We start from the raw sequence: 27,885 nt of genomic DNA, 5'->3' as shown, positions 1-27,885 counted from the left end.
CCAAGGACTTCCCGAGGGCTCGATCACGCCTGCGTCGAGCATTTTTTCAACCTGCTCGTCAGCTTCCGCCCTCTTGCTCCAAGGGAGCCGTCGGGCGGCCTGACGAATAGGCCGGGCCTCACCGGTGTGGATCTGATGTTTCACCAGGCCCGTACGTCCAATATCCTCGGTGGACAGGGAGAAGAGGTCCAAATGGGACCCAACCAGTTTGTGTAAGGCCTCCCTCTGGGTACCTCCCAACTCTACGCTACTACGATTTACCATCTCGCAAATGGGATCGGGCCAATTCCTACTTCTTATTGAAGGCTCCCCCCGGGGTCGGCTCGGCTGGACGTTCTCGCCCCTCACTGTCGCGACTTCCTCAACTGGGGTGCAGCCAGCTACCCTCGTGCCCCTTACTATAGTGCGTGGTTCTGTACTCATATTTATTACTCGGACGGCCACTACCGGTCCGTCCGATTTTACAAGGGTGCGGCCCACGATTAAACCCGGTATGGACTGCGCTGCCACCGGTTCGACCAGGCCGCAGGACTCCTGCGACGTTGGGCGAGCTGCCCACCGGGCCGGCACTATCGCCTCGGCCCTTGGGGGGATGGTCACGGCCTCGGAAGCCTCCAGCTCCGCTCTCTCGGCCGTGCTCACTCCCCCTAACGGCAGCTCTTCTACTCCCACCTGCAGGATCCCCCGGCACAAGTCGATTTTACAGCCGCTGGCAGTCAACAGGTCCAACCCTATTAAACATGGGTCGCACACCTCCGCCACCCAAACATCTATCTCCCTCCTTACCGACCCTAACTTGAGGGTCACAGAACCACGCCCTATGATCGGGGCCGTTACCCCGGTAGCAAGCTGCAAACTATAATTTTGCAGGCGCTGGATCTTATCCCAGCCACCTGCGCTCGAATCAAGGACCACAGGGCTGATGATCGTGGCGCTAGCTCCTGTGTCCACTACGGCGTCTACCCCCACGCCGGCAATTTTGCATCTAATTGTCAGGCTACCGGTTCCAATTTGGCCACAATAAATGACCTGTCGCGTCAATGAGGGCTCTCCTCCATCCTCTGCTGCCGAACACCGCCCTACGTGCCCGACACCTTCTAGTTTCCCGGGGTCTGGCGGGGGGGTGTCTGGGGTCGGCTAACCCGCTCCCCCCTGGGCGGAGTTGAGGACCTCAACCGCCGGGGATCATCCCGGCGCGTGGCTCGACAGTGCCGCGCCAGGTGACCCAGACGGTTGCAAGTATAGCACCTCACCTGGTAAGGTGCTTGTCTCCGGAATTCCAAATTTCCCCCCCTGTAGGTCCGAATTGGGTTACCCGCTCGTGGTCCACCGCGGGCCACCTCCGGGGCCGCCTGCCATGGTCCAGGTCCCGCCAGGCGCTGGTCCACCAGCCTCCGGACCATGCCCGCCAGGTCAGGACCCATGTCGGGGGCGGGCCCCCTAAGGGGTCCGCCCTCCATCGGGGGTCCCACCTGGCGGACCGCCATTGCGAGACGCTCGCCCCCCCGGGCCAGGGGCCTCGCTGCTTCCCAACGGGCCGCAGCGTCAGCCGCCTGGCTCAGAGTCTGCGGGCGCCACATGGCGAGCTGTTGCCGGAGCTCAATGTCCGGGAGGGCCTGGATAAAATGGTCCAGCGCCAGGCTTTCCCGGGAATCCGCTGCCATGCTAGCATGTGCGATCCCCACTGCGCGGCGAATGTCGTGGGCAAGTTCCCCGATGGCTTCCTGGGGCTTGCGTTTTCGCAGCGCGAGCTGAGCTTTAACAAGCTCGCTCTGCTGTTCAATGCCGAATCGATTAATTAGGGCGTCGCGGAGGGCTGGCAGGGTGAGAGCACCCGCTGGTAATGCCGTCAGCACCTCCGCCGCCGCGCCGCGCAATGCGGCCACCAGGTGTACTCCACCTTCGTCCTCACCCCAACCGTTGCCCTTACACACACAGTCGAACTGCGCCAGGTACGCGCGTAGATCACTCTTGCCGTCATACGGCGCGAGTGGGACCTTGTGGGACCACCTCGTATGCGAGTCGTTGCCCGCCTGCCGGACCCCGTGCGTCGCCCCTTGCGGGGTCAGCGCGGGGCCGAACCGGCCAGGCCCCCACAATACATTACCCCCAAGGGGCTCTCGTGCCTCCCCGGTCCCTCCAACAACTACCCCTGTTGGTGTCGATGCATGGGTCACACCTCCGCAACCCGCTACCCATTCCATACCACCACAACCTTGCTCACCCACACCTCGCACCTCTCGTTCCATACCCTCCGGACCAGCCATACACCTCACTCGTGGCCTCTCACGAACATCCGGGTCTATCTCGACCCCCAAGCTTATTAAATCACCTGGCGCATCATACGCACGACCATATTGGTCACCAGTTACACCGGGTCCTCTTTCTCTTCGCTTCTCCTCCATCACCTGCGAATCCCTCATCCGGTTAATGAGCACATCATCACGATCCGAACACAGACTTTGGACCAATTCTTTTACTTCCTCCTTTATCTCTTTCTTATCCTCTCTCCGTCGCTTCTTAATTTCGCTCACCCCTTCTTCCACTTCTTCTAATTTCTGCTTCACCTCCTTCATCTCTTCGTGCGCCCCTTTAAGTTCTTCCTCTAACTCCACTTTATTTTTTTCTATGTGCTCCCGCACCTCCCGCTCTTTAACCTCCATCACCTCTACCACCTTGTCCATTTTCCTCGTCAGGTCCTCATGTACCGTCTGACACTCTTTTTTAATTACCCCTACGTCCTTTTTCATCTCCCTCTGTGTCGATTTTAAACCCTCTATTACCGCTGTGTTCTTCTTTACCTGGTCCCCCAACTCCTTTTGTCCCACTGTCAGTTGTTCTACTCCCAGCGTCAACTCCTCTATACCCCCTTGCAGTTTTACAGTCCCCTTTCTCACCTCCTTCTCCATGCGCTCCTTACAGTGCCTCACCTCCTCGCGCACTCCTCCGACCTCCTCACTCACCCCTCTTCTGATCTCCTCTCCCATCACTTGCATCTCCTGCCCAGATGCCACCCTCATCTGCTCCATTTCCTCCCTGTGAGCATCCAGTTTGGTTTCTACCCCCATTCTGACCCCCTCTATCTGCTGCCCCATTTGTTTAACTTCCCTTTCCGCTTGGTCCCTCATGTCCCTCAATTTGCCTTCCATCCTGTTCTCTAACCCCTCTAACCCCTTTTGCATCCCTTCCATTTGATTCTCTTGAGCGGCCATTCTGTTTTCTACCCCCATTAACCCCTCCTGTATTTCCCCTAATCTATTGTGTAACCGTTGGCTATTGGCCCCCATGTCCTCCCTCAATTTCTCGCTATTGGACCCCATTACCCCCATTTGGTTTCCCATTACCCCCATTTGGCCCTGCAATCGCTCACTATCAGCCCTCATTTGCTCACTATTCTGGACCATAAGGGCCTTCATTTGTATTAAAAACAGGTTCAAATCCACCGGTGGCGCTACCATGGTCGCGGGCGTGGTCGCTGTGGCTATGTGCGAGGCGCCGTTTTGCGCGCCCGCAACCTCGTGCGCCAGCACGCCATTTTGCGATTCTGCTACCCTCACTGCTTCGCTCTCCTCTTGTCCCTCATGTCCCTCAATTTGGTCCTGGATCGACCCTGCCTCACTCTCCTCTACCGGAACCCAGCTGTCTTGATCCGCCATAGCGTGACTTTCAAAATTCGGGTTTTTTTTTCGTAAAACAAAATCAAATTTCGCCGTTATAATTTCGAGCGCGTGAAACGCGCTCCGGATCGAATTCTACTTCCCAACACCAATTGTTACCCTAATGGTACAATTGGTGTTCCAAAATTTGGGCCTAACAAATTTAGTCCCAGGTCCGAATTCCACTCCTCGACACCAATTGTTACGGACACGACTTTGATGTTATGGTGGGCCGAGCGGAATGGCCGCCGTGTTCGCACAAGTTACCCGATTATACTCGAACCTTGGCCGAGTCGCGCTACGCTAAATCAATTGAGGAAAGGACACAACGGCTGGGTTTAAAATGACACGACACCAGGGGTACAGTTCTCAAGACCTCCGGAGGAGGTTATAATAGTTCGGAACGTTTAGATTACAGGGATGAGAGAGACAGCATAGAAAGATAGGCACTTAATTACGGTCTTATAGTAGCCCCGACAGACGACAGATAAACAGGACAAAACTGACTCACACGGGGATTGATGGCAAGGAAAGGCAGGTAGTCGAGGCTCAAGGTGCACTCTTGGCTCAGGGACAGGATACAGTACGGTCCAGTAGATGCAGGGAGGTCACAGCGCTCGGAGGTCGCGACTGGTTCTTCTTCGTGGCTGAGGCGCATCTGACGTCACGTCCGGTAAGTCGCTGCATATATCCGGCGGGGAGTGACACGCCCTCGGCTCGTTAGCTCCGCCCCAGATGGAATCGGCCCGTTGCTTCTTATTGGGTGCGGGGGTTACCGGGCTCCGCCCTTGATGAGGAGCTGACAGCCAGCCCCTTCGTGGTAACCCCGTGGGCGCACATGGCAATGGCGGCTAACCAAGCCGGTGTGAGGACGCACACTCCCCGCACCGCGGCCGCGCCGCCCCCGCTGTGGTTGTAGTTGTTGTTGTTGTTATTGTTTCATGGGGAAGATGGGAGGAGGTATGGGGAGGTCCTAAACTCACTACTGGTGCCATACAATCACATTCTGGTGCAACGAAGAGTCAGAATTAATGGAAACGAGTCCTTAACTGACATAGACTAACAATAACTAGCAAGAGGTCCGAAAGTTGTCTACGTGAGATGCGGTGGACCTGGGCACGACATTTAATGGGGGAAGAAGGGGAAGGTCGGTTCTACAGAGTGTTGTTTACAGACAATGGGACTAGGGAATGGGGGATTGGGGATAGTTGGGGAGTATTGGGGAAATAGGGGAATATTTACAAGCGGATATGGAGGCCAAATCCTATATCCGCAACAATATACTGTATATATATATATATATATATATATATATATATATATATATATATATATATATACATATATACATATATATATATATATATATATATATATATATATATATATATATATATATATATATATATATATATATATATATATATATATATATTTATATATATATATATATATATATATATATCCTGGTGTTGGCTTAGCGGTTAGGGTGCCGGCTTGGGATCCTGGGTTCGAATCCCGATTGATCGCTAAATTTACGCCAGGGGGGTTGACTCAGCCTGTCATCCTTCCGAGGTCGGCAAATTGAGTACCAGCTTGCTGGGATGAATGATCACGGTGTGTACCCCGATTTAGAATAGGTACACCGTATCCCTGCGCATCGTAAGAGGCGACCAAGGGTTGGCGTCAGGAAGGGCATCCGGCTATAAAAACATTGCCTCAAACAGGGAACCATGATTGTCATGGGGCCCGCAAGGCTAACCTCCGCTCTAGCGGGGAAAATGGCCTTAAAACGATCATTCATTCATTCATTCATATATATATATATAATATATATATAATATATATATATATATAATATATATATATATATATATATATATATATATATATATATATATATATATATATACATACATATACAGTGAAACCTTGACTTACGAGTTTAATTCGTTATGTGACCGAGCTCGTAACTCAATTTGCTCGTTTCTCAAATTAAATTTCCCCATTAAAATGAATTGAAATGCTATTAATCCGTTCCAGCCCCCGAAAAACCACACCAATTTTTTTTGAAATATATATATATAAATATCTCGCGCTTTATATTTCACCTGTATGCAGCATACAAGTTGGCAGGATGGCCTGGACTGGAGGTACGCACACTTGACTCTAAACTGTCCAGCCTGGGTTTGAATCCCGACCCAGCTATAACCTGTCATGTCGGTGTTTCACAGGCAGGGTGATTCATCAATGTGTGTACCGCTAAACTGGGCGCCCCGTTTGCGTCCCATTAGTTGTTGGATGTTAAGGATCTCACCGTGTCTTCCACAAAGAGAAGGCGAGCTATCGCCGACACTCTGAACAAGTTGTGGCCTGGCATGCTCTTCTCCTCTGCCGTTATATACGTCCTCCTCGGCATCTTTTTCCAGAAGAGCCCTGTCTCGTCACAGTTGAAGATTTGCTGGGGGATGTATCCTTCGGCTTCTATCAGTTCGGCAAAAGTTATAATAAAATCTTCAGCTGCCTTCACATCCGAGCTTGCTGCCTCACCATGCCTGACGACGGAGTGAATGCCGGTCCTCTTCTTAAAATTATCAAACCATCCCCGACTGCTTTGAATGACTCTTCCGATGCCTCGTCCGTTGATGTTCCCGCCGCCTGCTGCACCAAATCCCCGTAAATGTCTCGGGCCTTCTCACACATGATGCTCTCGGTCACGGTAAACTGCGAGCTGCTTCTGCGAGCTGCTTCTCCGTCAACCACACAAACAACAACTTCTCCATCTCTTCATGGACAGAGGTCCGGAGCTTTGAAATAATCTTAACGCCCTTGGCTGGCGTTATAGCCTTTATCGACTCCTTCTGCTTCAAAATCGTACATATCGTAGAAGTACTACGATCGTACTGCCTCGCCAAGTCGACAACACGCACACCTCGCTCATGTTTTTCGACGATTGCGTGTTTTATATCCAAGCACATCATCCTCCTCTTCTTCTCAGCACTGCCCTTGGCACTCAATTTCTTAGGACCCATGGTTAAAACTAAGAAATTTTCCAAAATAACAAAAATGCGAAAACAAAGCAGCAGCGATATGCGGCAGAGATGCTTGCACGGCAAGATAACCATGTGACCTGAACGCTCGTTGGGCCACCTAGTGGCGGGTGGCGTAAACTCGTAACTCAGATCTCGGCTCGCATCACAAAGCAATAAACCGCCCGAGCGACGCCTCGTATCTCGGAAAACTCGTAAGTTGGTGCACTCGTAAGTCAAGGTTTCACTGTATATATATATATATATATATATATATATATATATATATATATATATATATATATATATATATAAAGAAATATATATATATAAGTTCAAAACACACCTGGTCACAAGTGTGCCGCACTGACAGGGTCCTCAGTCGAGGTCCTCAGCATCATCCCGTTTCGGCCCTTCAACCTCGACACGGTCAGCTAAGGTGGGCCAGACGGGGCACATACACATCCACATGCAGCAACTGCACCTGGATGCGTACATACCCCCACCCCCTGCCAGTGGGGGGGTGTATATATATACACCACCGGTCAAAAGTTTTGAACACCTCAATTTTTCCAGTTTTTATTGAAATTTAAGCAATTCAAGTCCAGTGAATAACCTGAAATGGTACAAAGGTAAGCAGTAAACTGCTCGAGGTTTAAAAAAAAGTTTAGGTTAGCAAAAACGGGAAAATAATGTAAATTGCACAGTTATATTGTAAAAAAAAAAAAAAATGCCTTCTTCAGGGAACAAGTAATGGTTAACAACTTACAGCTGTTCTGCAGCAATGTAAGTAAATTAAGCCATGAAAGTTGATGCAATCAATTCCTACAGGTGTCCCAACCTCTGATGATTACTTGATTACAAATCCCCTGTCTGTATAAAAGTAGTATTGGAACAGACTGTTATTACACCCTCTGAAGCATTATTTGGACAATATTGCACTGCAGGAAGTAGTATGTTGGAAACTGGAAGAATCTCTGACAGGAAGTGGTCTGGCAGACCCAAAGCCACAACAGAATCAGAAGACAAGTTTCTGAGAGTCAACAGCTTGCGTGATAGGCGGCTCACAGGACAACAGCTTCAAGCACAGCTTAACACTGGTCGAAGTAAGCAAGTGTCAGTTTCAACTGTGAAGAGAAGACTTCGAGCTGCAGGTTTGACAGGTCGAGTGGCAGTAAGAAAGCCATTGCTGAGATGGCAAAATAAGAAAAAGAGGCTTGCCTGGGCCATGAAGCCATTGGAGTACTAAAGACTGGAAGAAGGTCTTATGGACCGATGAATCAAAATTTGAAATCTTTGGTTCATCACGCAGGGTTTTTGTACGCCGTTGAGAGCGTTAGCCTGGTGTTGGCTTAGCGGTTAGGGTGCCGGCTTGGGATCCTAGGATCCTGGGTTTGAATCCCGGTCGATCGCTGAATTAACGCCAGGGGGGTTGACTCAGCCTGTCATCCTTCCGAGGTCGGCAAATTGAGTACCAGCTTGCTGGGATGAATGATCAAGTTGTGTACCCCGATTTAGAATAGGTACACGGTAGCCCTGCGCATCGTAAGAGCGTGACCAAAGGTTGGCGTCAGGAAGGGCATCCGGCCATAAAAACATTTCCTCAAAAAGGGAACCATGATTGTCATGGGGCCCGCAAGGCTAACCCCCGCTCTAGCGGGGAAAAATGGCCTTAAAACGATCATTCATTTTCGTTGAGAAGGCGAAAGGATGGTTCCTCAGTGTGTGACACCAACTGTCAAACATGGAGGAGGAAGCGTGATGGTCTGGGACTCTTTTGCTGGATCCAGAGTCGTCGACTTGCACAGAGTGACTGGAATCCTGAACCAAAAGGGCTACCACAGCATTTTGCAGCGCCATGCAATACCCTCTGGTATACGCCTAGTTGGTCAGGGGTTCATCCTAGAGCAAGATAATGACCCTATACACACCTCCAGGCTATGTCAAAACTACCTTCGAGGAAAAGAACAAGACAGGAGGCTTCAAATCATGGAATGGCCAGCACAGTCTCCAGACTTAAACCCCATCAAGCTGGTTTGGGTTGAACTGGACAGAAGGGTGAAAGCAAAGCAACCTACAAGTGCAACACATTTGTGGGAACTTCTGCAACAGTGTTGGGAAGAACTTCCCGAACAATATTTGATTTCCATTGTAGAAAGAATGCCACGCGTGTGTTCGGCGGTTATATCTGCAAAAGTTGGCTACTTTTCTGAGTCAAAAACTGAAATTTAATTTTGTTAAACAAAATGATTCGATGATTTTTTTTTTATCTCCAATTGTTTATTTGTTCTATGCTTAATTTCAGAAGACATTGAGACATTAAACTGCGTAAATTTCAATAAAACTTGAAAAATTGAGGTGTTCTAAAACTTTTGACCGGTAGTGTATATACAGTGCATTCAGAAAGTATTCAGACCCCTTCACTTTTTTCACATTTTGTTATGTTGCAGCCTTATGCTGAAATCGTTTCATTTGATTTTTTTCCCTCATCAATCTACACTCAATACCCCATAATGACAAAGAGAAAACAGGATTTTAGAAAGTTTTGCAAATTTATTAAAAAGAAAAAACGGAAATATCACATATATATATATATATATATATATATATATATATATATATATATATATATATATATATATATAATTATATATATATATATATATATATATATATATATATATATATATACGTGTATATATATATATATATATATATATACGTGTATATATATATATATATATATATATATATGTTTTTATGAGCATTTAATATATATCTTAGTCGGACCTCGGACCTTGTGTCCGAGGTGTGTGGACCATGTCTTCTGGGTGGGTCTCCTTGTGGAGCATGGCTGTCGACTGGATCTTGGTGTGGTCAAGTGTGGGTGGGCACTGTGGGGCTGCAGTTGTGTGGACTGGGGGACGAGGGCGGCGTAGGTGACGTGCGGGGAAAGCCACGCACTGCGACCGTCTCCCCCAGGGCCGAGGTTGTGCATGCGGTAGTGTGTGTTGGCAGCAGGTGCTCACCACATTGGCCAGCTGGGGCTGGTGCAGCCGTGTTCCTCGCAGGGGGGCCGAAGGATGAATGGTGGGTCGCACCCTTATGGACACTCATGGGCCATGTTGGCGTTTTGACTGCTCACCTTGTCCCGATGACCCTTGCACGGTAGAGGTGCGGAGCTGTCGTAGCCACATGTCGTTGTGTAGTGATAATCACCGTTGGATGCGGACCCACATAGCTGCCAGTATAGGGGAGAGAAAAGTGAAATTTGGAAGAATTTGGTAGGCCAATGGGATAAATTTGTGGATTTTGAGGGTGGATGGCACTTTAGGTCTGAGCAACCTGCAATTACCTGCACTTGAGGTGAGTGTTCTGAGGTGTACTGTCCCAGGTTTCAGGACTTGCTATGGAAATTTGGGGACATGTAATTTGGAGTTGGGCGGTGGGTGAGAGTGACACACAGTGTCCACACAGTGTCTTGTGGGTGGCGTTTGTGTTAGTGTTGTGGTTATGTGTTTTCATATGGTTGTGGAGAATGGAAACTGAGAATAGAACCACCGTTTAGAGGCCATTTTTCCCCGCAAAGCGGGGTTTGGCCTTTTTCGGGGACCATGGTTGTTGTTGTTTTTTGGTCCCCTTTTTGAAGCAATGTTTTACGGCCGGATGCCCTTCCTGCCGCCAACCCTGTTTGTCGCCTTTTTACGACACACAGGGAATTACCAGTGAACTGGTACTCAATTAGCCGACCTCGGAAGGATGACAGGCTGAGTCAACCCCCCTGGCGTTAATTCAGCGATCGACCGGGATTCGAACCCAGGATCCTTGGATCCTAAGCTGGCACCCTAACCGCTAAGCCAACACCAGGCTTCTGAATGGAAACTGAGAATGAGTGGTGAAATGTGCTTTTGGAAATGTGTAATGATTCAACTGTGAATGGGGATTTCACATAAGGCAGGCCATGGCAACTCTTGTAACATCTTTTTGGTACCATCATCTATGGAAATGTGTGAGAATTGAATGGCAGCGGGAGAGGAAATGTGTTTTGGGATCTTGTGGGTGGGGAAGGTGTGTGTGCCCGCAGGTACAGAACAAGCTCTGAGGAGCGATGCCTGCGGCCCCCCTCTGCGGCAATTACCCCTGGCAGCCGGTGGTATCTGGGAATTTGAGCTCGTCGGTGGAGGGTCTGGTTGGGTGCCGTGGGGTAAAGGAGACCCCCGGTGACCCATGGAGCTGCGCGGAAGCAGGAGGCAACGGAGCCTGGTGTGTGGAGACCCTCACCGGCGGGGAACAGCGGAAAGGGCTGTTGGGCTGTCACGGGGCCAAGAGGTAAAAGGGGGTTGGGGGGGTGGCAATGAACTTGTGAGTCGGTTGACTTGTTTTTGGGACTGCGGGCACCACAGCCTGAAGCGCCCCCACCATCTTACTTGTGTGGTACCTCCCCACTGCCTAGTTGAGAAATGCACACATGAATATGACATCAATGCCATGGTCCTGCAGGGGGGTGAAATACGTGCTTGGTTGTGATTTAGTATGTGATGACTTTTGGAATGAGTATGCGTGGTTAAAGGGGTTGTGTTGTATGAATGAGAGCGAAATCCACCGAGCCATGTCACTCACCTGTAACACCGGGACAGTGCCCGTGGAAATTTAGGGGTGCATTGGGATGGCCCTGCAGGTAAGGTTGTATCTTGTGGCATCCACTGGGGGACGCGGTCTGTGGACTGGGTTTGTACAAATGTTATTGGAAGTTCTGAATTTTTTTAGGTTTGTTAAGTTTTGTGGTTAAGTTAATTTTGGTGTGTTGTTTGTCTCCTCCCTCCGCAGGAACAACGAATAAGATCATTGTAAATATTTGATTGCACGATTGTTAAGGGGATTTGCATGTTAAGGAGAATAGGTAGGAAGTCCGACTCACTTCCCACAGCCCTCCTGATTTATTTCATAGGCGAAGTAAGTGTGATACAGTAAGTGTTAAGACTAGAATGGTAGCGCCTGCAGTGAACCTAGCAGGAGCTATGGTTCCTGGGCGGGGGGGGGGGGGGGGGGGGGAGGGGGGGGGTGTTATGTCGGTGGGGTAGAGGAATATCTAGAGCCAGGTAGATCTGTATAGGTAGGTATTCGACTGTCGCGATAGGGAATCTACCTGTAATAAGTTCTATGTCAGTCCGGTTTGTCGGGATAAGCCGTATTGATGTCCCCGCTACGAGAGAGCAGGGCGTGCTAAATAGTGCAGGGATTATGGGTAAAGATTCCTTTGTTCGTCGTCCCCTCTGTCGTCAAACCTTTGTCCCTTATGGCAATGCACACCTGTAAACACTTAGATAGGCCCTATAGCACACACAGTAAATAAATCCCCTTCCCTTACAACGACTTTCGAAGAAGCCAGATCGGGGCACCGCCGGGTGGCCACCGTCAGCTCCACCACCAGCTAGGCCTAGCAACATCGCGTGACCACGCCACAGAGAACGTGTGATTGGAGGGAAGGTGCTGGAAGGTTCAGTGGAAGGCCCTGGTTGGTGGCGCACCAAGGCTGACGTCACCGCGCAGGTTATAAAAGGGCGCTGCAGGACATTTTCAGCAGCTCTAGCTCTAGCTCTAGCTCTAGCCCTTGCGCTCTCTGGCTGTTTTGACGCTGCACGATATCTCTCTGTGCTTGAAGCTCTTGCGCTTCTTCTTGGTCTTGAGAGATCCTGGTGGTCGTTGGTTCACCATCTGCATGGTGCAGGATCGAGGCTTGGTGCTGTGAACGGGTGGGACCTCGTGTGCGAACGGAGAGGGCGTTGGCTCGGGCCTCGCAAAGCGTACGAGGCGGACGGAGGGTTCCTCCATGCCGGAGTTTGGAGCCGCGTGGGGACAAGACGACGGATAGTTAAGACGCACCACATTCACCAGCCCACGACGAACGTGTTCTTTCATTAATTAATTTGCCCCTGTCTCGTTTCTGAAGTGAGGTGTGTGGGATCCCAACATAGGATTTAGTTTATTTGATTGCCGTCGCGTTTCATTGTATCGGGTCCGTGAATAAATCTCTATTTTTATACATTCTAATTCGTTGTTCGAGTTCATTAATTTCCCTGCAGGATCAAAGCTGCCGTCGGTTCGCTGAAGGTAAGCGCTTTTGCCGCAGCTTCCACCTCTCTTCTTCTTCCCGCTCTACATAAGTAAAATCCGTGTTTGATCATCGCCTCCAGTAAAGCCGTTTTGGTCCATCAAAAATTTGGTTTTGGGTTTGGTCCCTGGTGTTAACCGGAGGGATTCGCATGACAATATATATAATTATATATAATCTATATTTATATATACAGGGTCCGGCTGGGAGGTGTGACGATTTTCAGAAAACTCGTACAGTTATTTTTAGTCGAATTTCAATTTTTATTATTTTTAAAGACTACATATATAATGCCATTTAATACACTGTAACAAATACATTTTAAAAATGTAATTCATGTTTGAATTGGGTGTAACAATGCAAGTGGGGGGTCTAGCGCATGCGTGATGGCTGTTGGTTACTCGTTGTGAGGTGCCATTTCAGTAGCCATGGAGCTGTGGACGATTGAACATCGCGTCTTTGTTGTTGAGACGTTTATTCAAACGGGTAGTTCGGTGGTGCTTACACAGCGCAGATTTCGTATTCACTTCAATGTTGGTCGACGTGGCGCCGTTCCGTCTCGAAACACAATATTGAAGTGGGTAAAAAACTTCAGGACAACTGGATCTGTGAGGCCGGGAGCAGCTCGGGGAGGTGATCGAACCGTTAGGACCCCAGAAAACATCGAAAGGGTTCGACAAGCTGTGGAGGCCAGCCCTCATCGGTCAGCGGTACGGCATGCTCACGCTCTATTTTTTCAAGGAAGGTGGATGCACTGTGACAGTCAACTCACAACGTTATGTTACGATGTTGCGCGAGTTCTTACTGCCTGAATTGAGACGGCGTCGCATTGACCTCCCTACAGTTTGGTTTCAGCAAGATGGGGCTACTTGCCATACGTCAAGAGAATCAATGGCCTTATTAAGAGAACATTTTCCAGGGCACCTCATTTCAATCCGTGGGGATGTGGAGTGGCCCCCTCGATCGCCCGATCTTTCACCCTGTGACTATTTTTTATGGGGTTACCTGAAAGCTACGGTTTACATTGAAAAACCACGCACTCTTGAGACCCTTTCAGATGCCATCACCAGAAAATTCGAGCTATTCCACTTGCCATGGTTGAAAGGTCTATGGACAACTTTTCCGCGCGTCTGCAAGAATGCTTGGACAAGAACGGCCGCCATTTAGATGATGTCATTTTTCAAACATGAATTACATTATTTTAATGTCTTTGTTACAGTGTATTACATGGCATTATATATGTAGTCTTTAAAAAAAAAAAAATTGAAATTCGACTAAAAATAACTGTGTACGAGTTTTCTGAAAATCGTCACACCTCCCTGATGGACCCCCTGTATATATATATATATATTTTTTTTTTTTTTTAAACATAGACGACCAATGTTAGTTATTCATAAACCTTGCTTTTTATTTTTCCAGATTCTCGTGAGTTGTATCCTGAGAACATACGGTATGTGACTTCTTTTGTTTACGAATCAATTGTTAGCAGCTTCCATTGCCTTTGTCTTTTGTCTAGGAACCATATATTTGATGGATTAATTTCTGCAAGTCTTGCATCCAACCCACTCTATGTGGCATAGTATGTAGTATATCCGTACAAGATTAATCCCTCATGGCTTACCACAACCTGTTTTATCTTGTCTGCTTAACCTCTGTCCTATTCCTGTGCCTCTTAGTTTCAAGAATAGAAAGTTCAATGGATTGAGTGACATCATTTCTGATATGGTCGAAGATGAATCAAAGGATGTGTCGGGACTGGACCTTGTGCACTCATCACACCACACATCTTCAAGGTGAGGATGAAGTACAATGTTGGTTTCTATAAAGACTACATTTGATAATCTGTGATTCGTATGGTGCAGTAAAGTATAATTGTCAGTGTGTGTCACATTCTTGCAGAATTTATTGTTCCCATCTTCTGTCTCAAGGCATTTGGTCCGTCGCCCCAATCTGTTTTACCAGCACGTTAGAGGTGTGGGATACAAACAGAGCTGAAGAACTCGCTGGAAAGCACAGAAAGCATTTTGAATATATACTGAAACGCAAAAGAAACTTACCACCTTTGAAACCTTTAAATATCAACAATAACACTGCGTGTAGTAAATGTGTGAACTTATTTGTGGACAATAGTGTGCTCACTGTCAGACAAAACGGTCATGGATGGTCACTTGAACCTTCAATGGTCACTTCATAGCACAGCTGTTGAACAGCCGTTTTGACTGTCAGTGATTAGCCAAGGGGTACGGGATGATTTTAATGAGCTGCACGTGATGTCTTGATATTGGCTTTAAAAAGGCCAGTGCAAAATGGGCATTTTGACCAAAAAATTTGACCATTTTGACCAACTTCAAAAAGACCGAAAACGCAAAAGAAACTTATCACTTGTTTGAAATGTAATAAAATTGTAACAGTTCAAAATAAAACAAACCAACAATTGCTAATTGAAACATTGGCATTTTATTGATGACGTCAAGTTTTTGACCAAGATACACCATCTCATCAGTTTGTTCTACAGTACAGAACAGCACAGGGTGCAATGTCAGTCCCCTTTCAATAGCGTGTGTGGCCACCATTGTTTTGGATACAGGCAGTGCATCGTCGGCATATACTGCCTACCAGTCTTTGGATGGATTGCTGCTGGATTCTGTCCCACTCAGTCCTCAATGTCTGAAGCAGCTCTGCCCATGTCCTGGCCCTGCCAACTACGCGTCTCCCAAGCTCATCCCACAGGTGCTCTATGGGATTCAGGTCAGGGGAGAACGCAGGCCACTGCATGGTGTTGATGTTCTCGCCTTGGAGAAATGCAGTGGTAAAGCGAGCAGCATGGGGACGAGCATTGTCATGCTGAAAGGTTCTCAGTTCTGGGTGGTCTAGCAGGAATGGCAGCAGATGAGGTCGCAGGATGTTATCCACATACCGCTGGGTGTTAAGATTCCCATCCACAACCACCAGTGGCGTCCTGTACCGGCCTGATATGGCGGCCCACACCATCACACTTGGGCCACCCCACCTGTTGGCTTGACGCACGCAACAATCGGCATATCGCTCGCCAGTTCTTCTCCAGACACGCTCACGCCCATCAGGCTGTCCACACAGAACCTTGACTCATCGCTGAAAGCGACCTCGTTCCACTGCGCCAAGGTCCACCGCTGATGCTGCTGGCACCATCTCTGTCGGTTGCGGCGATGGGCAGCCATCATCACGGGGCCTCTGTATGGTCTTCTGGCAGTCAGACCATAGTCATGCAGTCGTCTTCGTGCAGTATCATTGGAGATCCGTGGTTTGCATGCCCCGGAGTTTCTGCCGCAGTGCGGGATGCTGGACGGAATCGATCCCGCAGGTGACTTCGGACCATCTGCCTGTCCTGCCTTGCAGTGGTGACTCTTGGCCTCCCTGATCGAGGTCTGTCATCTGCAGAGTTGTGGAAGGTGTCTCTGTCCACCAGGGCCGATATCGTCTGGTGTGAACAGCCAAGGCGACGTGCCACCTCACGGTAGCTCAGTCCGCCTTGCAGCATGCCCAGGGCACGCTGCCGTTTATCCCTTGACAATCGTGGCATGTTGATTGAAATGCCCATTTTGCACTGGCCTTTTTAAAGTCAATATCAAGACATCACGTGCAGCTCATTAAAATCATCCCGTACCCCTTGGCTAATCACTGACAGTCAAAACGGCTGTTCAACAGCTGTGCTATGAAGTGACCATTGAAGGTTCAAGTGACCATCCGTGACCGTTTTGTCTGACAGTGAGGACACTATTGTCCACAAATAATTTCACACATTTACTACACGCAGTGTTATTGTTGATATTTAAAGGTTTCAAAGGTGGTAAGTTTCTTTTGCGTTTTCGGTCTTTTTGAAGTTGGTCAAAATGGTCAAATTTTTCGGTCAAAATGCCCATTTTGCACTGGCCTTTTTAAAGCCAATATCAAGACATCACGTGCAGCTCATTAAAATCATCCCGTACCCCTTGGCTAATCACTGACAGTCAAAACGGCTGTTCAACAGCTGTGCTATGAAGTGACCATTGAAGGTTCAAGTGACCATCCGTGACCGTTTTGTCTGACAGTGAGGACACTATTGTCCACAAATAAGTTCACACATGTACTACACGCAGTGTTATTGTTGATATTTAAAGGTTTCAAAGGTGGTAAGTTTCTTTTGCGTTTCAGTATATATTCGTCCACAAACACAAATCAGTCCACAACGTTTTCAGATACCATGCTATATATAATTTTTGGTCCTATATATCAATTGTTTAATTGTCAATTGTGAAGAATCACTTTAAAAATTCAAGTACAGACTTGGCATTTAATATGGAATAATTTTTTTTTCTTGACTTGGGTTTACTTTCTGAACTCGGTATGTCAATCTGGTGAGTTTCTTTTACGCTTCAGTGATTTCATTGTTAAAAGAACCATGTCACTGATTGTCTGTCGCAGCAAGAAGTCAATAACAGGATTATATCACAGGTGGCGTGACAAAATGTACGGACAGGTACATTTGATGATTGGCTTCACAATCGGGTATATAAGGGTTGTTGCGTTCTGTATTAGTGGAAAACAACAGCTGCACGTCTACAAAAGTTATTGCCGCTTCCCCTGGAGATGGTCCGTCAACTCGACAATGCTGTTTGTCATGGAGTGGTGGCTTTACGAAATTCCGGCATGAAACAGCGTGCTATTGCTCGGCAGTATGGCATCACTCAAGGGCAGGTGTCAAAGATCCTGAAACGAAATGCTCAGAGGGGTGTCCCTACTCCAATACCGAGGTCAGGACGTCCCCGCAGAACCACAAGGAGGGATGATCGCCAGCTGCACCGATTAGTCCACAATGGCCATACCAAGTCAGCTAATCGGCTTAGGGCTGAGTGGCACCAACTGACAAATGTGCCTGTATCCAGAAGGCTAGTCAACCAACGACTGGTTCAAGCAGGCTATCGTGCCAGGCGTCCCCTGAGAAAGCCACGTCTGACCAGACAACACCGCCAGCGCCGATTGCAGTGGGCCAGAGAGCACCGTCAATGGCAGCCAGGACACTGGAATCACGTGATCTTCAGTGATGAGTCTAGATTTCTGGTCTATCGTCAATATGGCCGTGTCCAAGTGCGCAGAAAAAGTGCATGAAGCCGACAACGAAGATTGTATAGTGCCAAGAGTCCAAGCTGGAGGTGGTGGGGTGACCATTTGGGCTGCTTTTCATGCAGGGGGCAAAACTGACCTGGTTGTTCTGAATGGAAACCTGAACCAGTTCAAGCACAGGGCCATTCTGGAAGAAACATTGCTTCCATTTGTTCGTGCAGCCTTTTGAGGAAACTTTGTCTTCCAAGATGACAATGCACGGCCTCATCGTGCTCGCATGATCCAACACTTTCTTGCTGACCGTAGTGTAGAGCATATGGAGTGGCCTGCCATGTCCCTGGATATGAATCCGATAGAGAACTTGTGGGCAGAATGAACGCGTCAAATCGACAACTTGGACCAGCAGCCTGCCTCTGTGCATGAATTGCAGCAGGCTATTGTCACTGCATGGCAAGCGATTCCTATCCAAACCTTGGCAAATCTCGTGAACAGCATGCCTCAACGTGTACGTGCTCTCCTGAATGCTCGTGGGGGTTACACGAAGTACTGAACTGTAATTTTACTGTCCGTAATCCCAGTCGTAATTTAACTTTTGTTTTTGTTTAAAAACATTTTTGGCTAATGTGCAAAATAAAGAGATACTTCTGGAAAACGCACAGAAGTTTAACACAGTACTGTCCGTGAATTGAGTTCGATATCAGTTTACATCACTTTCAAGGATCAATTTATTTTCTTCGAAATGTCAAATGTGGTTTTTGTTTCTTTTAAAGGTCACATTAACAAAATCTAGAATAATTTCAACATAATTCCAATGAACTTTTGGTTCTAAGTCATCTTGAAAAGTAAGTTCACCCCCACAAAAAAAATATTCCATATTAAATGCCAAGTCTGTATCTGGATCTGGATCTTCACCAAAATCGAATAAATTCGCCATTGTCACACACCAAACCTGTCAACAACGTTTTGTCCGAATCCGTCAACAACATTTTGAGATATCTTGCTCACAAACAAACAAGCAAACAGACAAACAAACAGGGTGAAAACATAACTCGCAATTCCTCGATCATTTGCCTTTCGCTCGGACATACAGGGTCCGTCAGGGAGGTGTGACGATTTTCAGAAAACTCGTACACAGTTATTTTTAGTCGAATTTCAATTTTTTTTTTTTTTTAAGACTACATATATAATGCCATGTAATACACTGTAACAAAGACATTTTTAAAATGTAATTCATGTTTGAAAAATGACATCTAAATGGCGGCCGTTCTTGTCCAAGCATTCTTGCAGACGCGCGGAAAAGTTCCAGCATTTCTCAGCACAGCAGCATCCCTCAGCAGTTCCAGCATTCTTTCTGCGAATGTAAACCGCCGTACGAAATCATTCTGCTGCAGTTCCTGAACCACCATGATGTTGTACGCGTGATAATGAAGGTCCAAGTGCAAAATTCGACGAACTAATCTGTCTGACATCCGTAGAGCGCAAGCGTGCCGTACCGCTGACCGACGAGGGCTGGCCTCCACAGCTTGTCGAACCCTTTCGATGTTTTCCGGGGTCCTAACGGTTCGATCACCTCCCCGAGCTGCTCCCGGCCTCACAGATCCAGTTGTCCTGAAGTTTTTTACCCACTTCAATATTGTGTTTCGAGACGGAACGGCGCCACGTCGACCAACATTGAAGTGAGTACGAAATCTGCGCTGTGTAAGCACCACCGAACTACCCGTTTGAATAAACGTCTCAACAACAAAGACGCGATGTTCAATCGTCCACAGCTCCATGGCTACTGAAATGGCGCCTAACAACGAGTAACCAACAGCCATCACGCATGCGCTAGACCCCCCACTTGCATTGTTATACCCAATTCAAACATGAATTACATTTTTAAAATGTCTTTGTTACAGTGTATTACATGGCATTATATATGTCGTCTTTAAAAAAAATTAAAATTGAAATTCGACTAAAAATAACTGTACGAGTTTTCTGAAAATCGTCACACCTCCCTGACGGACCCTGTATAAACTCTGACTCGTGATGCAAACACATATATTACTTTTCTGCTGTGTTTTTCCTTCTGGCGTTTTCATGGAATTAAGTGGAACCACAAGGAAGTATGCACAAGGAAATGTAGAATACAGGAAAAACCCAATTCAGCCAAATCAAACCATGCCACAACGTATTCCAACATTTAAACATGCATCGTAATTCATAACATATGATTGCTGTCCAGCACAATCGAGGAGTCAACTGGCGATGTGCAGATCAAGCAGATAAACATTTTGTGGATTGTTTTTTCCTCTTCTGGAAGGTGGTCGAGGTAGTGAGGTCTTGCTCACCTCACAAGGTGCACATACACTCATGTAAAGAGGAGTAAGAAGGGGTGGAAGAAGGGGTGAGGGGGATAAACTTAGAAAAAAGCACCACATGCACTGCACTGCACAAATCTTGTCTACCTCCTCTTAGCCAAGTATATATATATATGCCTATATGCCTAGATCATATATATATATATATATATATATATATATATATATATATATATATATATATATATATATATATATATATATATATATATATATATATATATATATATATATATATATATACATACATATATACATATATATATAAATACATATATATATATATATATACGTTATACATATATACGTTACGGTCCGCGGATAAGGATGTTGTTTGCTGAGTGGATGGCACGGCGGCCGAACAGTTTTCCCCGACTAGACCCGATTCCCGAACGTTGGCCGGATCGCGCCACAGATATTCAATTTGGAAACCTCTAAAGCGACCGAATGTAAAGAGGAAGAAGAAGACGTACAGAAGAGTAACGGGATTTATTATTTACACACACAAGCAAAAGGAGCAGTCAAGGTTATATACAGGGAACATGGAAAAAGCAGGTGACAGTGAAAATACTAGCTTATCTAAACTGGCTTAATTAATACCCCAAGACAGAACAACGAAGACGACTCACACGGGGAATGATGATAGGAATGGCGGAGGTGGATGGCTTGGAGGGGGGAGGCCGGTCCACGGATACCGCAGCACGATCGGCGCGTTTGGCAGCCGCCGTTCCTTTTCGGTCCTGCTCAAAACATCCGTCCAGGCCCCAAGCTGCTGTGGCTGCAGTTTCGGTGGCTCAAGCTGCTGTTGATGCAGCCGCGGTGGCTCAAGCTGCTCTCTTCAGGGATCCCTTACTCAACTCTCTTCTCGGTGATCTCTTCGCCGCAACTCTTGTCATGGACCTCTCTCACGGCGTCCGCGCGCGCTCTTTCATATCGCCGCGGGCAAATCAAGCCGCCGGCCTCCCGGACACGCCCATCGGTGAGCTCCTTCGGCCCTGATTGGTGGGCACAGCCCTCTGGCTCCGCCCTTGATGACAAGGTCCAGACCCGCCCTTCTTTCCCAACCTTGCCTCGTGGCCAATGGTGGTTGAAGAAAACCGCCCAAAATGCAGTTGGCCATTGAAATGAAATGAAAGGGGATCTACTCTTATTTCACTTGGTGCAATGGAGTGTTTAAATTAATGGGAGACACAGCCTTACCCTAACACACATAATAAGGATATAAGCTACTGAACAAGGGTATTAGAGTGTCCTTCAATGTATGCTTTATGGAATTAACTACCGGAACGCCCTTTGACCTTTATACAACAGACTGGAGGCAGGAAGGCGATATTTTACAACAATTTACTATACAATAAAAACACAATAAAAAAACACAATCCTCATATCCACAACACTGCACCCTCCTCCTCTTAGGCACGTCCCGGGCCTATGAACTTTAACTTAGTGTGACACGTAGGTGTAATTCCCTCTACATTTAACCTGACCCTGAGTGTGACAGTTTTAAAACATAAATAAATATGTCCCGCTGCTCCATTGCACCCTGCCTAACAGACTCACGCCCACAGCTAACTGAATTGCGGAATGGTCTTCAAACTATACACTGACGGTGGGGAGCATTATTTACAATGACGTTACTTTATTTACAAAACGTAACCCAGGACCTGTGATTGTTCTTTCTGGGGGGGAGACAGTCTGCTCTGCATCAATGCACCATGAAAGCATCCAAAAATGCACCAAAGCACCCTCAAGCACCAATCGGTGCACAGTCATCTCTGTTCATCAATAAAAATAAAAACAACAACCCCTAACCCTGCAGGTGGTCTCTTGCTCTTCGGCTCCCTCTGCTGGCTATTACTGTCTTCCTGGTGTTGTCGTCTTCCTTTGCTGGCGGCCTATTTGCAATAAAAAATGCACCCAATGTGTCCATGTCTATTTATTTTATTTATGGCCCACAGGGCCGACTAGTGTGGTTCACCTGTGGGGCATCGGTGCCCTGTGGCCAAGGTCCGCCAGAAGGATTTCGGGCCTTCATGGCCGGTTCCAGCAGAGGGGCCATGCCCCAACCCATGGGGTCCATCAGTGGTGCTCGGCCACAGACATGTGGTCCATAATGTGGTGCATCGATGCAGACAGCTGGTTCTGGGAGTTTCGGGCGCACAATGGCGGACTCACGCACGCTCCCCCCGGCGCCCAGTGGCGCACAGGTCCTCATGTGGGAGACAAAGGGGGGGAGAGACAGATGAGCGAGGGGTAAGGTCACAAGGGTACTCGTCAATAAGGCAATGCAAGGTGAAGTGCGTACGGAGAGCGAAGTGAGAAAGCTCGTCCCTACCGTACGTCACCCCCCCCCCCCCCCCCCCCCCGTCACCTACACTACCCTTGCCCTTACCCCATATTTACAAAATCTACACATTTACCAATTTGTTGCTAATGTCACGTCTTCCCCATATTTCCCCTATACCAAATTCGTTCCCACAATCCCTCTATCCAAAATTTGCCATCACCCAATTCGTCATCAATCCTCATAAGGAGGAAGAGATGGAACATCAAGCACAATGTCACACCCACGTCATGATGCGTCTCACATTCCAAACATTTGCATCAAAATAATAAAAACATGGCATGGTGTGGAGTTACGTCACCTCTGGTGAGTGGATGTAGATGGTGCGAGGAGATCTTAATCCTAACTACCTTCTAATTGACTTTAACACACTTTACACTACCCGGGGTCTTTCCCTGCCAATCCATTGGCCAACTTACACTATGGGTTCTAAAAACCAATTCCCATTGACCAAACTGTGGTGCTTCTCAATTTGGGGTCTCACTCCCCCGATTCAACTCCCTGTGCCCTTGCACAATTTCAGGGCTGGGTCGTGTAGCTCTCCCAGCAGGTCTACCCACCTGCACACCTCCACCCTGCAGTTGCCACCCGAGCTTACCTAGCTCCTCACCCTAACCTATCTAACTGGGGAAGGCCCCTCCTGGCTCTGTCACCCCACTCGGTGCCCTCTGGCACTGGGCTACCCGGGTCCGTCCTCCGGATCCTCGGGCCCCATCCACAACAACTCTACTGGCTCCCAGAGCCTACCTGCGGCCTCACCTGGCCGACATCCTCACAGTGGTGGAGTGCCCAAACCAACTACACACACTAACAGGCTACACGCCCAGCCATTTCCACAACACTAATGCACCCATCCAAACACCATTCTTTCACCCGCACCACAGATGCCTATATCCAACCACAATTTACCTATACCCTCTACCTAACACTTACACTACCCTCCCCGGGTATTCGTGATGGGGGTCCATCCTTCCCCCATTCACACCTTCGCACCATCCACTCCACTCCATAGTTTCCACCATACTCACTCCACGACCATCCATTCCAATACTCCATATATTCCACACTTCATGTATTTCACACAACCATTCTCCATACACCTGTTGTTGCACACCTGTGCAATCTTACCTGGTGCCACCTGCACCCTCCTTCCTTCCTGGACCATTTGGTCAGCACAATACTCATCACTATCACTCACTCAAACACTGCTCCATACACCTGTTCAGTTGCACACCTGTGCAATCACACCTGTTCACCATACACACGGCATCATCTAATCTACCTGGTGCCCTGCTAACTTAGTGCTCCCCGTCTTCCCTTTAAACTAAGCACATACCACGTCATTATCATCCACACTAATCTACCTGCGTCCCCACTACAGGTATCATTGTCACTAACTAATCTTAACGTTACCTATTGTCATCTTCTCTAGATCCCTATCATTATATCCTAACCCTCCCGGGCTAGCTTTAACTGCCATAAACCCCATAACCTAGTGCTCCTTTGCCCCCGCTTGTGAGAGATGGCAGAGTTGCCATCCCATCACATCGGGCATCTCCCACTACCAATTTTGCACACCAAATTTCAACAAATCCGCCGTTCCTTTTCGGTCCTGCTCAAAACGTCCGTCCAGGCCCCAAGCTGCTGTGGCTGCAGTTTCGGTGGCTCAAGCTGCTGTTGATGCAGCTGCGGTGGCTCAAGCTGCTCTCTTCAGGGATCCCTTACTCAACTCTCTTCTCGGTGATCTCTTCGCCGCAACTCTTGTCATGGACCTCTCTCACGGCGTCCACGCGCGCTCTTTCATATCGCCGCGGGCAAATCAAGCCGCCGGCCTCCCGGACACGCCCATCGGTGAGCTCCTTCGGCCCTGATTGGTGGGCAAAGCCCTGTGGCTCCGCCCTTGATGACGAGGTCCAGACCCGCCCTTCTTCCTCAACCTTGCCTCGTGGCCAATGGTGGTTGAAGAAAACCGCCCAAAATGCAGTTGGCCATTGAAATGAAATGAAAGGGGATCTACTCTTATTTCACTTGGTGCAATGGAGTATTTAAATTAATGGGAGACACAGCCTTACCCTAACACACATAATAAGGATATAAGCTACTGAACAAGGGTATTATAGTGTCCTTCAATGTATGCTTTATGGAATTAACGACCGGAACGCCCTTTGACCTTTATACAACAGACTGGAGGCAGGAAGGCAATATTTTACAACAATTTACTATACAATAAAAACACAATAAAAAACACAATCCTCATATCCACAACAATATATATATATATATATATATATATATATATATATATATATATATATAGTCATGTGAAAAAGTAAGTACACCCCATGTAAAGTTTTGACTTTTTCAACATATTTCAACATACAGCTATTTTATCTTCATTTCAACAATATTGATCGATAAAGGTGATATAACATAACAAATATCATGAAACATTTACATTTTGTAGTCCATTGTATAATTTGAATAAACATAAATGCAAATTTCGCATGTGGAAAAAGTAAGTACACCCCTACATTTATCAATACTTCAAATACCTAAAATTAGAATCAGGTGCACCAGCTCAGGTGCAAATGATTAGAACGTCGTTAGAGAGGATCTTGGAGGAACCTTTCTTATTTAAACCTCAGACATTTAGTTTGGTTTGCTCTTTGTTGTTGAAGTGTGCGGCGTCACCATGCCTAGATCAAAAGAGCTCTCTGAGGCCTTCAGAAAGAAGGTTATAGATGCCTACGAGTCTGGGAAGGGATTTAAAAAGATCTCCAAACAATTTGAAATCAATCATTCGACTGTCCGGAAGATCATCTGCAAGTGGAGAAGATTCCAAACAACTGCCAACTTGTTCAGGCCAGGCCGCCCCAGCAAGTTCAGCCCAAGAGCTGATAGTGCTGAAGGTAATCTAGTGCTGAAGCAGTCGAGCAGGCAGGTATGCTACAAGGTAGTTAACAAAAACTACATCAAACATTCATTCAGCATAGTGTGGTATTTCTATGGCCCAGGGCCCTAGAGAATAGAGCTGATGAGACAGAGCAGCAGAGGAAGACAAGGAAGTTAAAGTAACTCACTTGACACGTGATCCTGGCCTCGCTGATTGGGACAAAACACCATGAGATATCTGGATATGATTGACGTAATTAAATATAAAAAGTCCAACAGTTACACCTCTCAATCCCTTGGGGCCAATGGGCGATCTCCATGTTACAGAGTGCATATTAAACCTCATTTCACAAGATGAGAGATCTACGCAGAAGGCAGCCCGATAATTACGAACACCGTAACACGGATTTATTTACTGTGCGAGGTGATAGAAATAGGAATTAGGAAAAAAGTGAATCTGGATGGAAAAGAGTTTGTAAACATCGACATGACATATTGACACGTAGCACGGAGTTTAAACTGCAAAACGTGGTTCTGAAAGTTGCTTCTCGTGATCTCACGAGTTCGTTGTATTATAATTTATATACAATACAACCAAATGGAGCATGAAAACGTTCCTTTGAGGGTGTAATTTGGCGCCCCCATCTACTTTGCGCCTGGTGCGGTCGCCCCATCCGCCCCCCCCCCCCCCATCACTATGCCACTAAATATATACATACATATATATATATATATATATATATATATATATATATATATAATGAATTTTGGGGTACGGGATATATAGATTTTGGTAGAACTGCATGGGTAGGTGCTCTGATGATCGTGGGTAGCAAGAACCATCTCGACGTAAATAAGTCGAGGACCTGTCTAGCCCGGATGTCGGATAAGTTGGATATGTGTCCTCGCCACAAGGGGGCAGGGCATGTTAATTCCCCTGTGTGTCGTTCCCTCTGTGATCATACCTGTTCCCGTATGGCAACACACCATACACATTAGTTAGGCCCACTAGTTGCACCACACAAACACGAATTAATTCCCCTCTCACAATAAAACCTAACCTGTACCCAGATGGCGCACTTGGGCTGACAACCCCGACTTGGAAAACACACATTGCTCAGGCAGGCTGAGTCCACGCCCACCTTGTGAAGGAGTGGTCGAGGGGAGGGGCCGGTGACGTCAGACGACGAGCCACACCACGAACCGCGAGCCGACATTTTGCTTCTTCTTGTGTTGGATCCAAAAAACCACCTTTAGAGGCCATTTTTCCCCGCAAAGCGGGGGTTGGCCTTTTTCGGGCACTGTGGTTGTTGTTGTTTGTTGTTGTTGTTGGTCCCATTTTTTAAGCAATGTTTTACGGCCGGATGCCCTTCCTGCCGCCAACCCTGTTTGTCGCCTTTTACGACAAACAGGGAATTACCAGTGAACTGGTACTCAATTAGCCGACCTCGGCGCGACCTTGGAGCCCATAGTGAGCGGTCGCATTTTGGCTTTGTCAGCGTCGACGTCCCCATTTGTTCCCTCGGTTGGACTGCCTCTTGCACTGGAACCTTCTGCTTGCCCTGTACTCTCTTCTCTTCCTCGTGCGACGCTGTTCCCTCCTCCTCTTGCTACCTTCCTGACGCTGTCCTCTGCCCTCGGCTCGTGTCCCTTGTTCCGGACCTCACGAGAAAACGATACGTGGACAGCGGGCTCCAGGCAGCGATCGGAGACGCCACCGGCAGACGTGCCGAGTTTTACTATATACATATATATATATATATATATATATATATATATATATATATATATATATATATATATATATATATACACAAAGAATTAAGTTAAGCACCCCTACACAACGAATTAAGGTAAGCACCCCCTAATATATATTCTTTGTGCATATGTATACATTGGCATATATTCTAAGGTATGTGAGATCAAATAATGATTGGTATGACAATAGCAATTATCCATTGATGAAATTGAGTGATCAAAGTGAAAAAAAGTGATTGGTTGAGTCAGTGATCCGATCACGTGGGTCCTACACACGTTATTGACGCAAAGATCGCTAGAGGTCTTCTCAGAACAATGACTGTACGTTAGAAAACATAAACGTCATCCACACTGTCCGTGATGGACCTATAGCTCCATACTTAAATTGAGGTGAAAATATGCCTAAAATTCCCAAAAAATTTCACCTTAAATTATTCAGAATAAAATATTGAAAACGGCATGATTGTTATGTTTTTATGTGACCATAATATCACTTCTCCAGAAAATATAGCAATATCATGGGTATATTACACTGTTTTGACGACAACAAACTTGTAATGTGCGAGGTTGTAAAAAAACGGGGGGGGGTGCTTAACTTAATTCTTTGTGTATAGTGTTGCGGTTTTGAGTTTTGTATAATAAAGGTTAAATTTCC

The 27,885-nt window shown here is 47.1% G+C and overlaps 1 protein-coding gene across 4 annotated transcripts in view; it reads left to right on the top strand.

The window, feature by feature from the left end:
• The window catches only part of LOC137440139 (uncharacterized), a gene marked incomplete at its 5' end in the record, with an annotated part of 156,144 nt that overhangs the window by 38,339 nt on the left and 89,920 nt on the right, over window positions 1–27,885 (top strand). For all 4 annotated transcript variants that reach the window (XM_078769075.1, XM_078769060.1, XM_078769067.1 and 1 more), the window contains 2 exon segments: window positions 14,217–14,247; window positions 14,474–14,590. In XM_078769075.1, the coding sequence (XP_078625201.1) occupies window positions 14,217–14,247; window positions 14,474–14,590 (148 nt within the window).

Source organism: Myxine glutinosa, chromosome 1, assembly GCF_964187855.1.
Source record: "Myxine glutinosa chromosome 1, kmMyxGlut1.1, whole genome shotgun sequence".
In the NCBI taxonomy this organism is placed as follows: Eukaryota; Metazoa; Chordata; class Myxini; order Myxiniformes; family Myxinidae; genus Myxine; species Myxine glutinosa.
The sequence above is the reverse complement of the archived record's forward strand: the minus strand, read 5'-3'. Positions and strand labels throughout refer to the sequence as shown.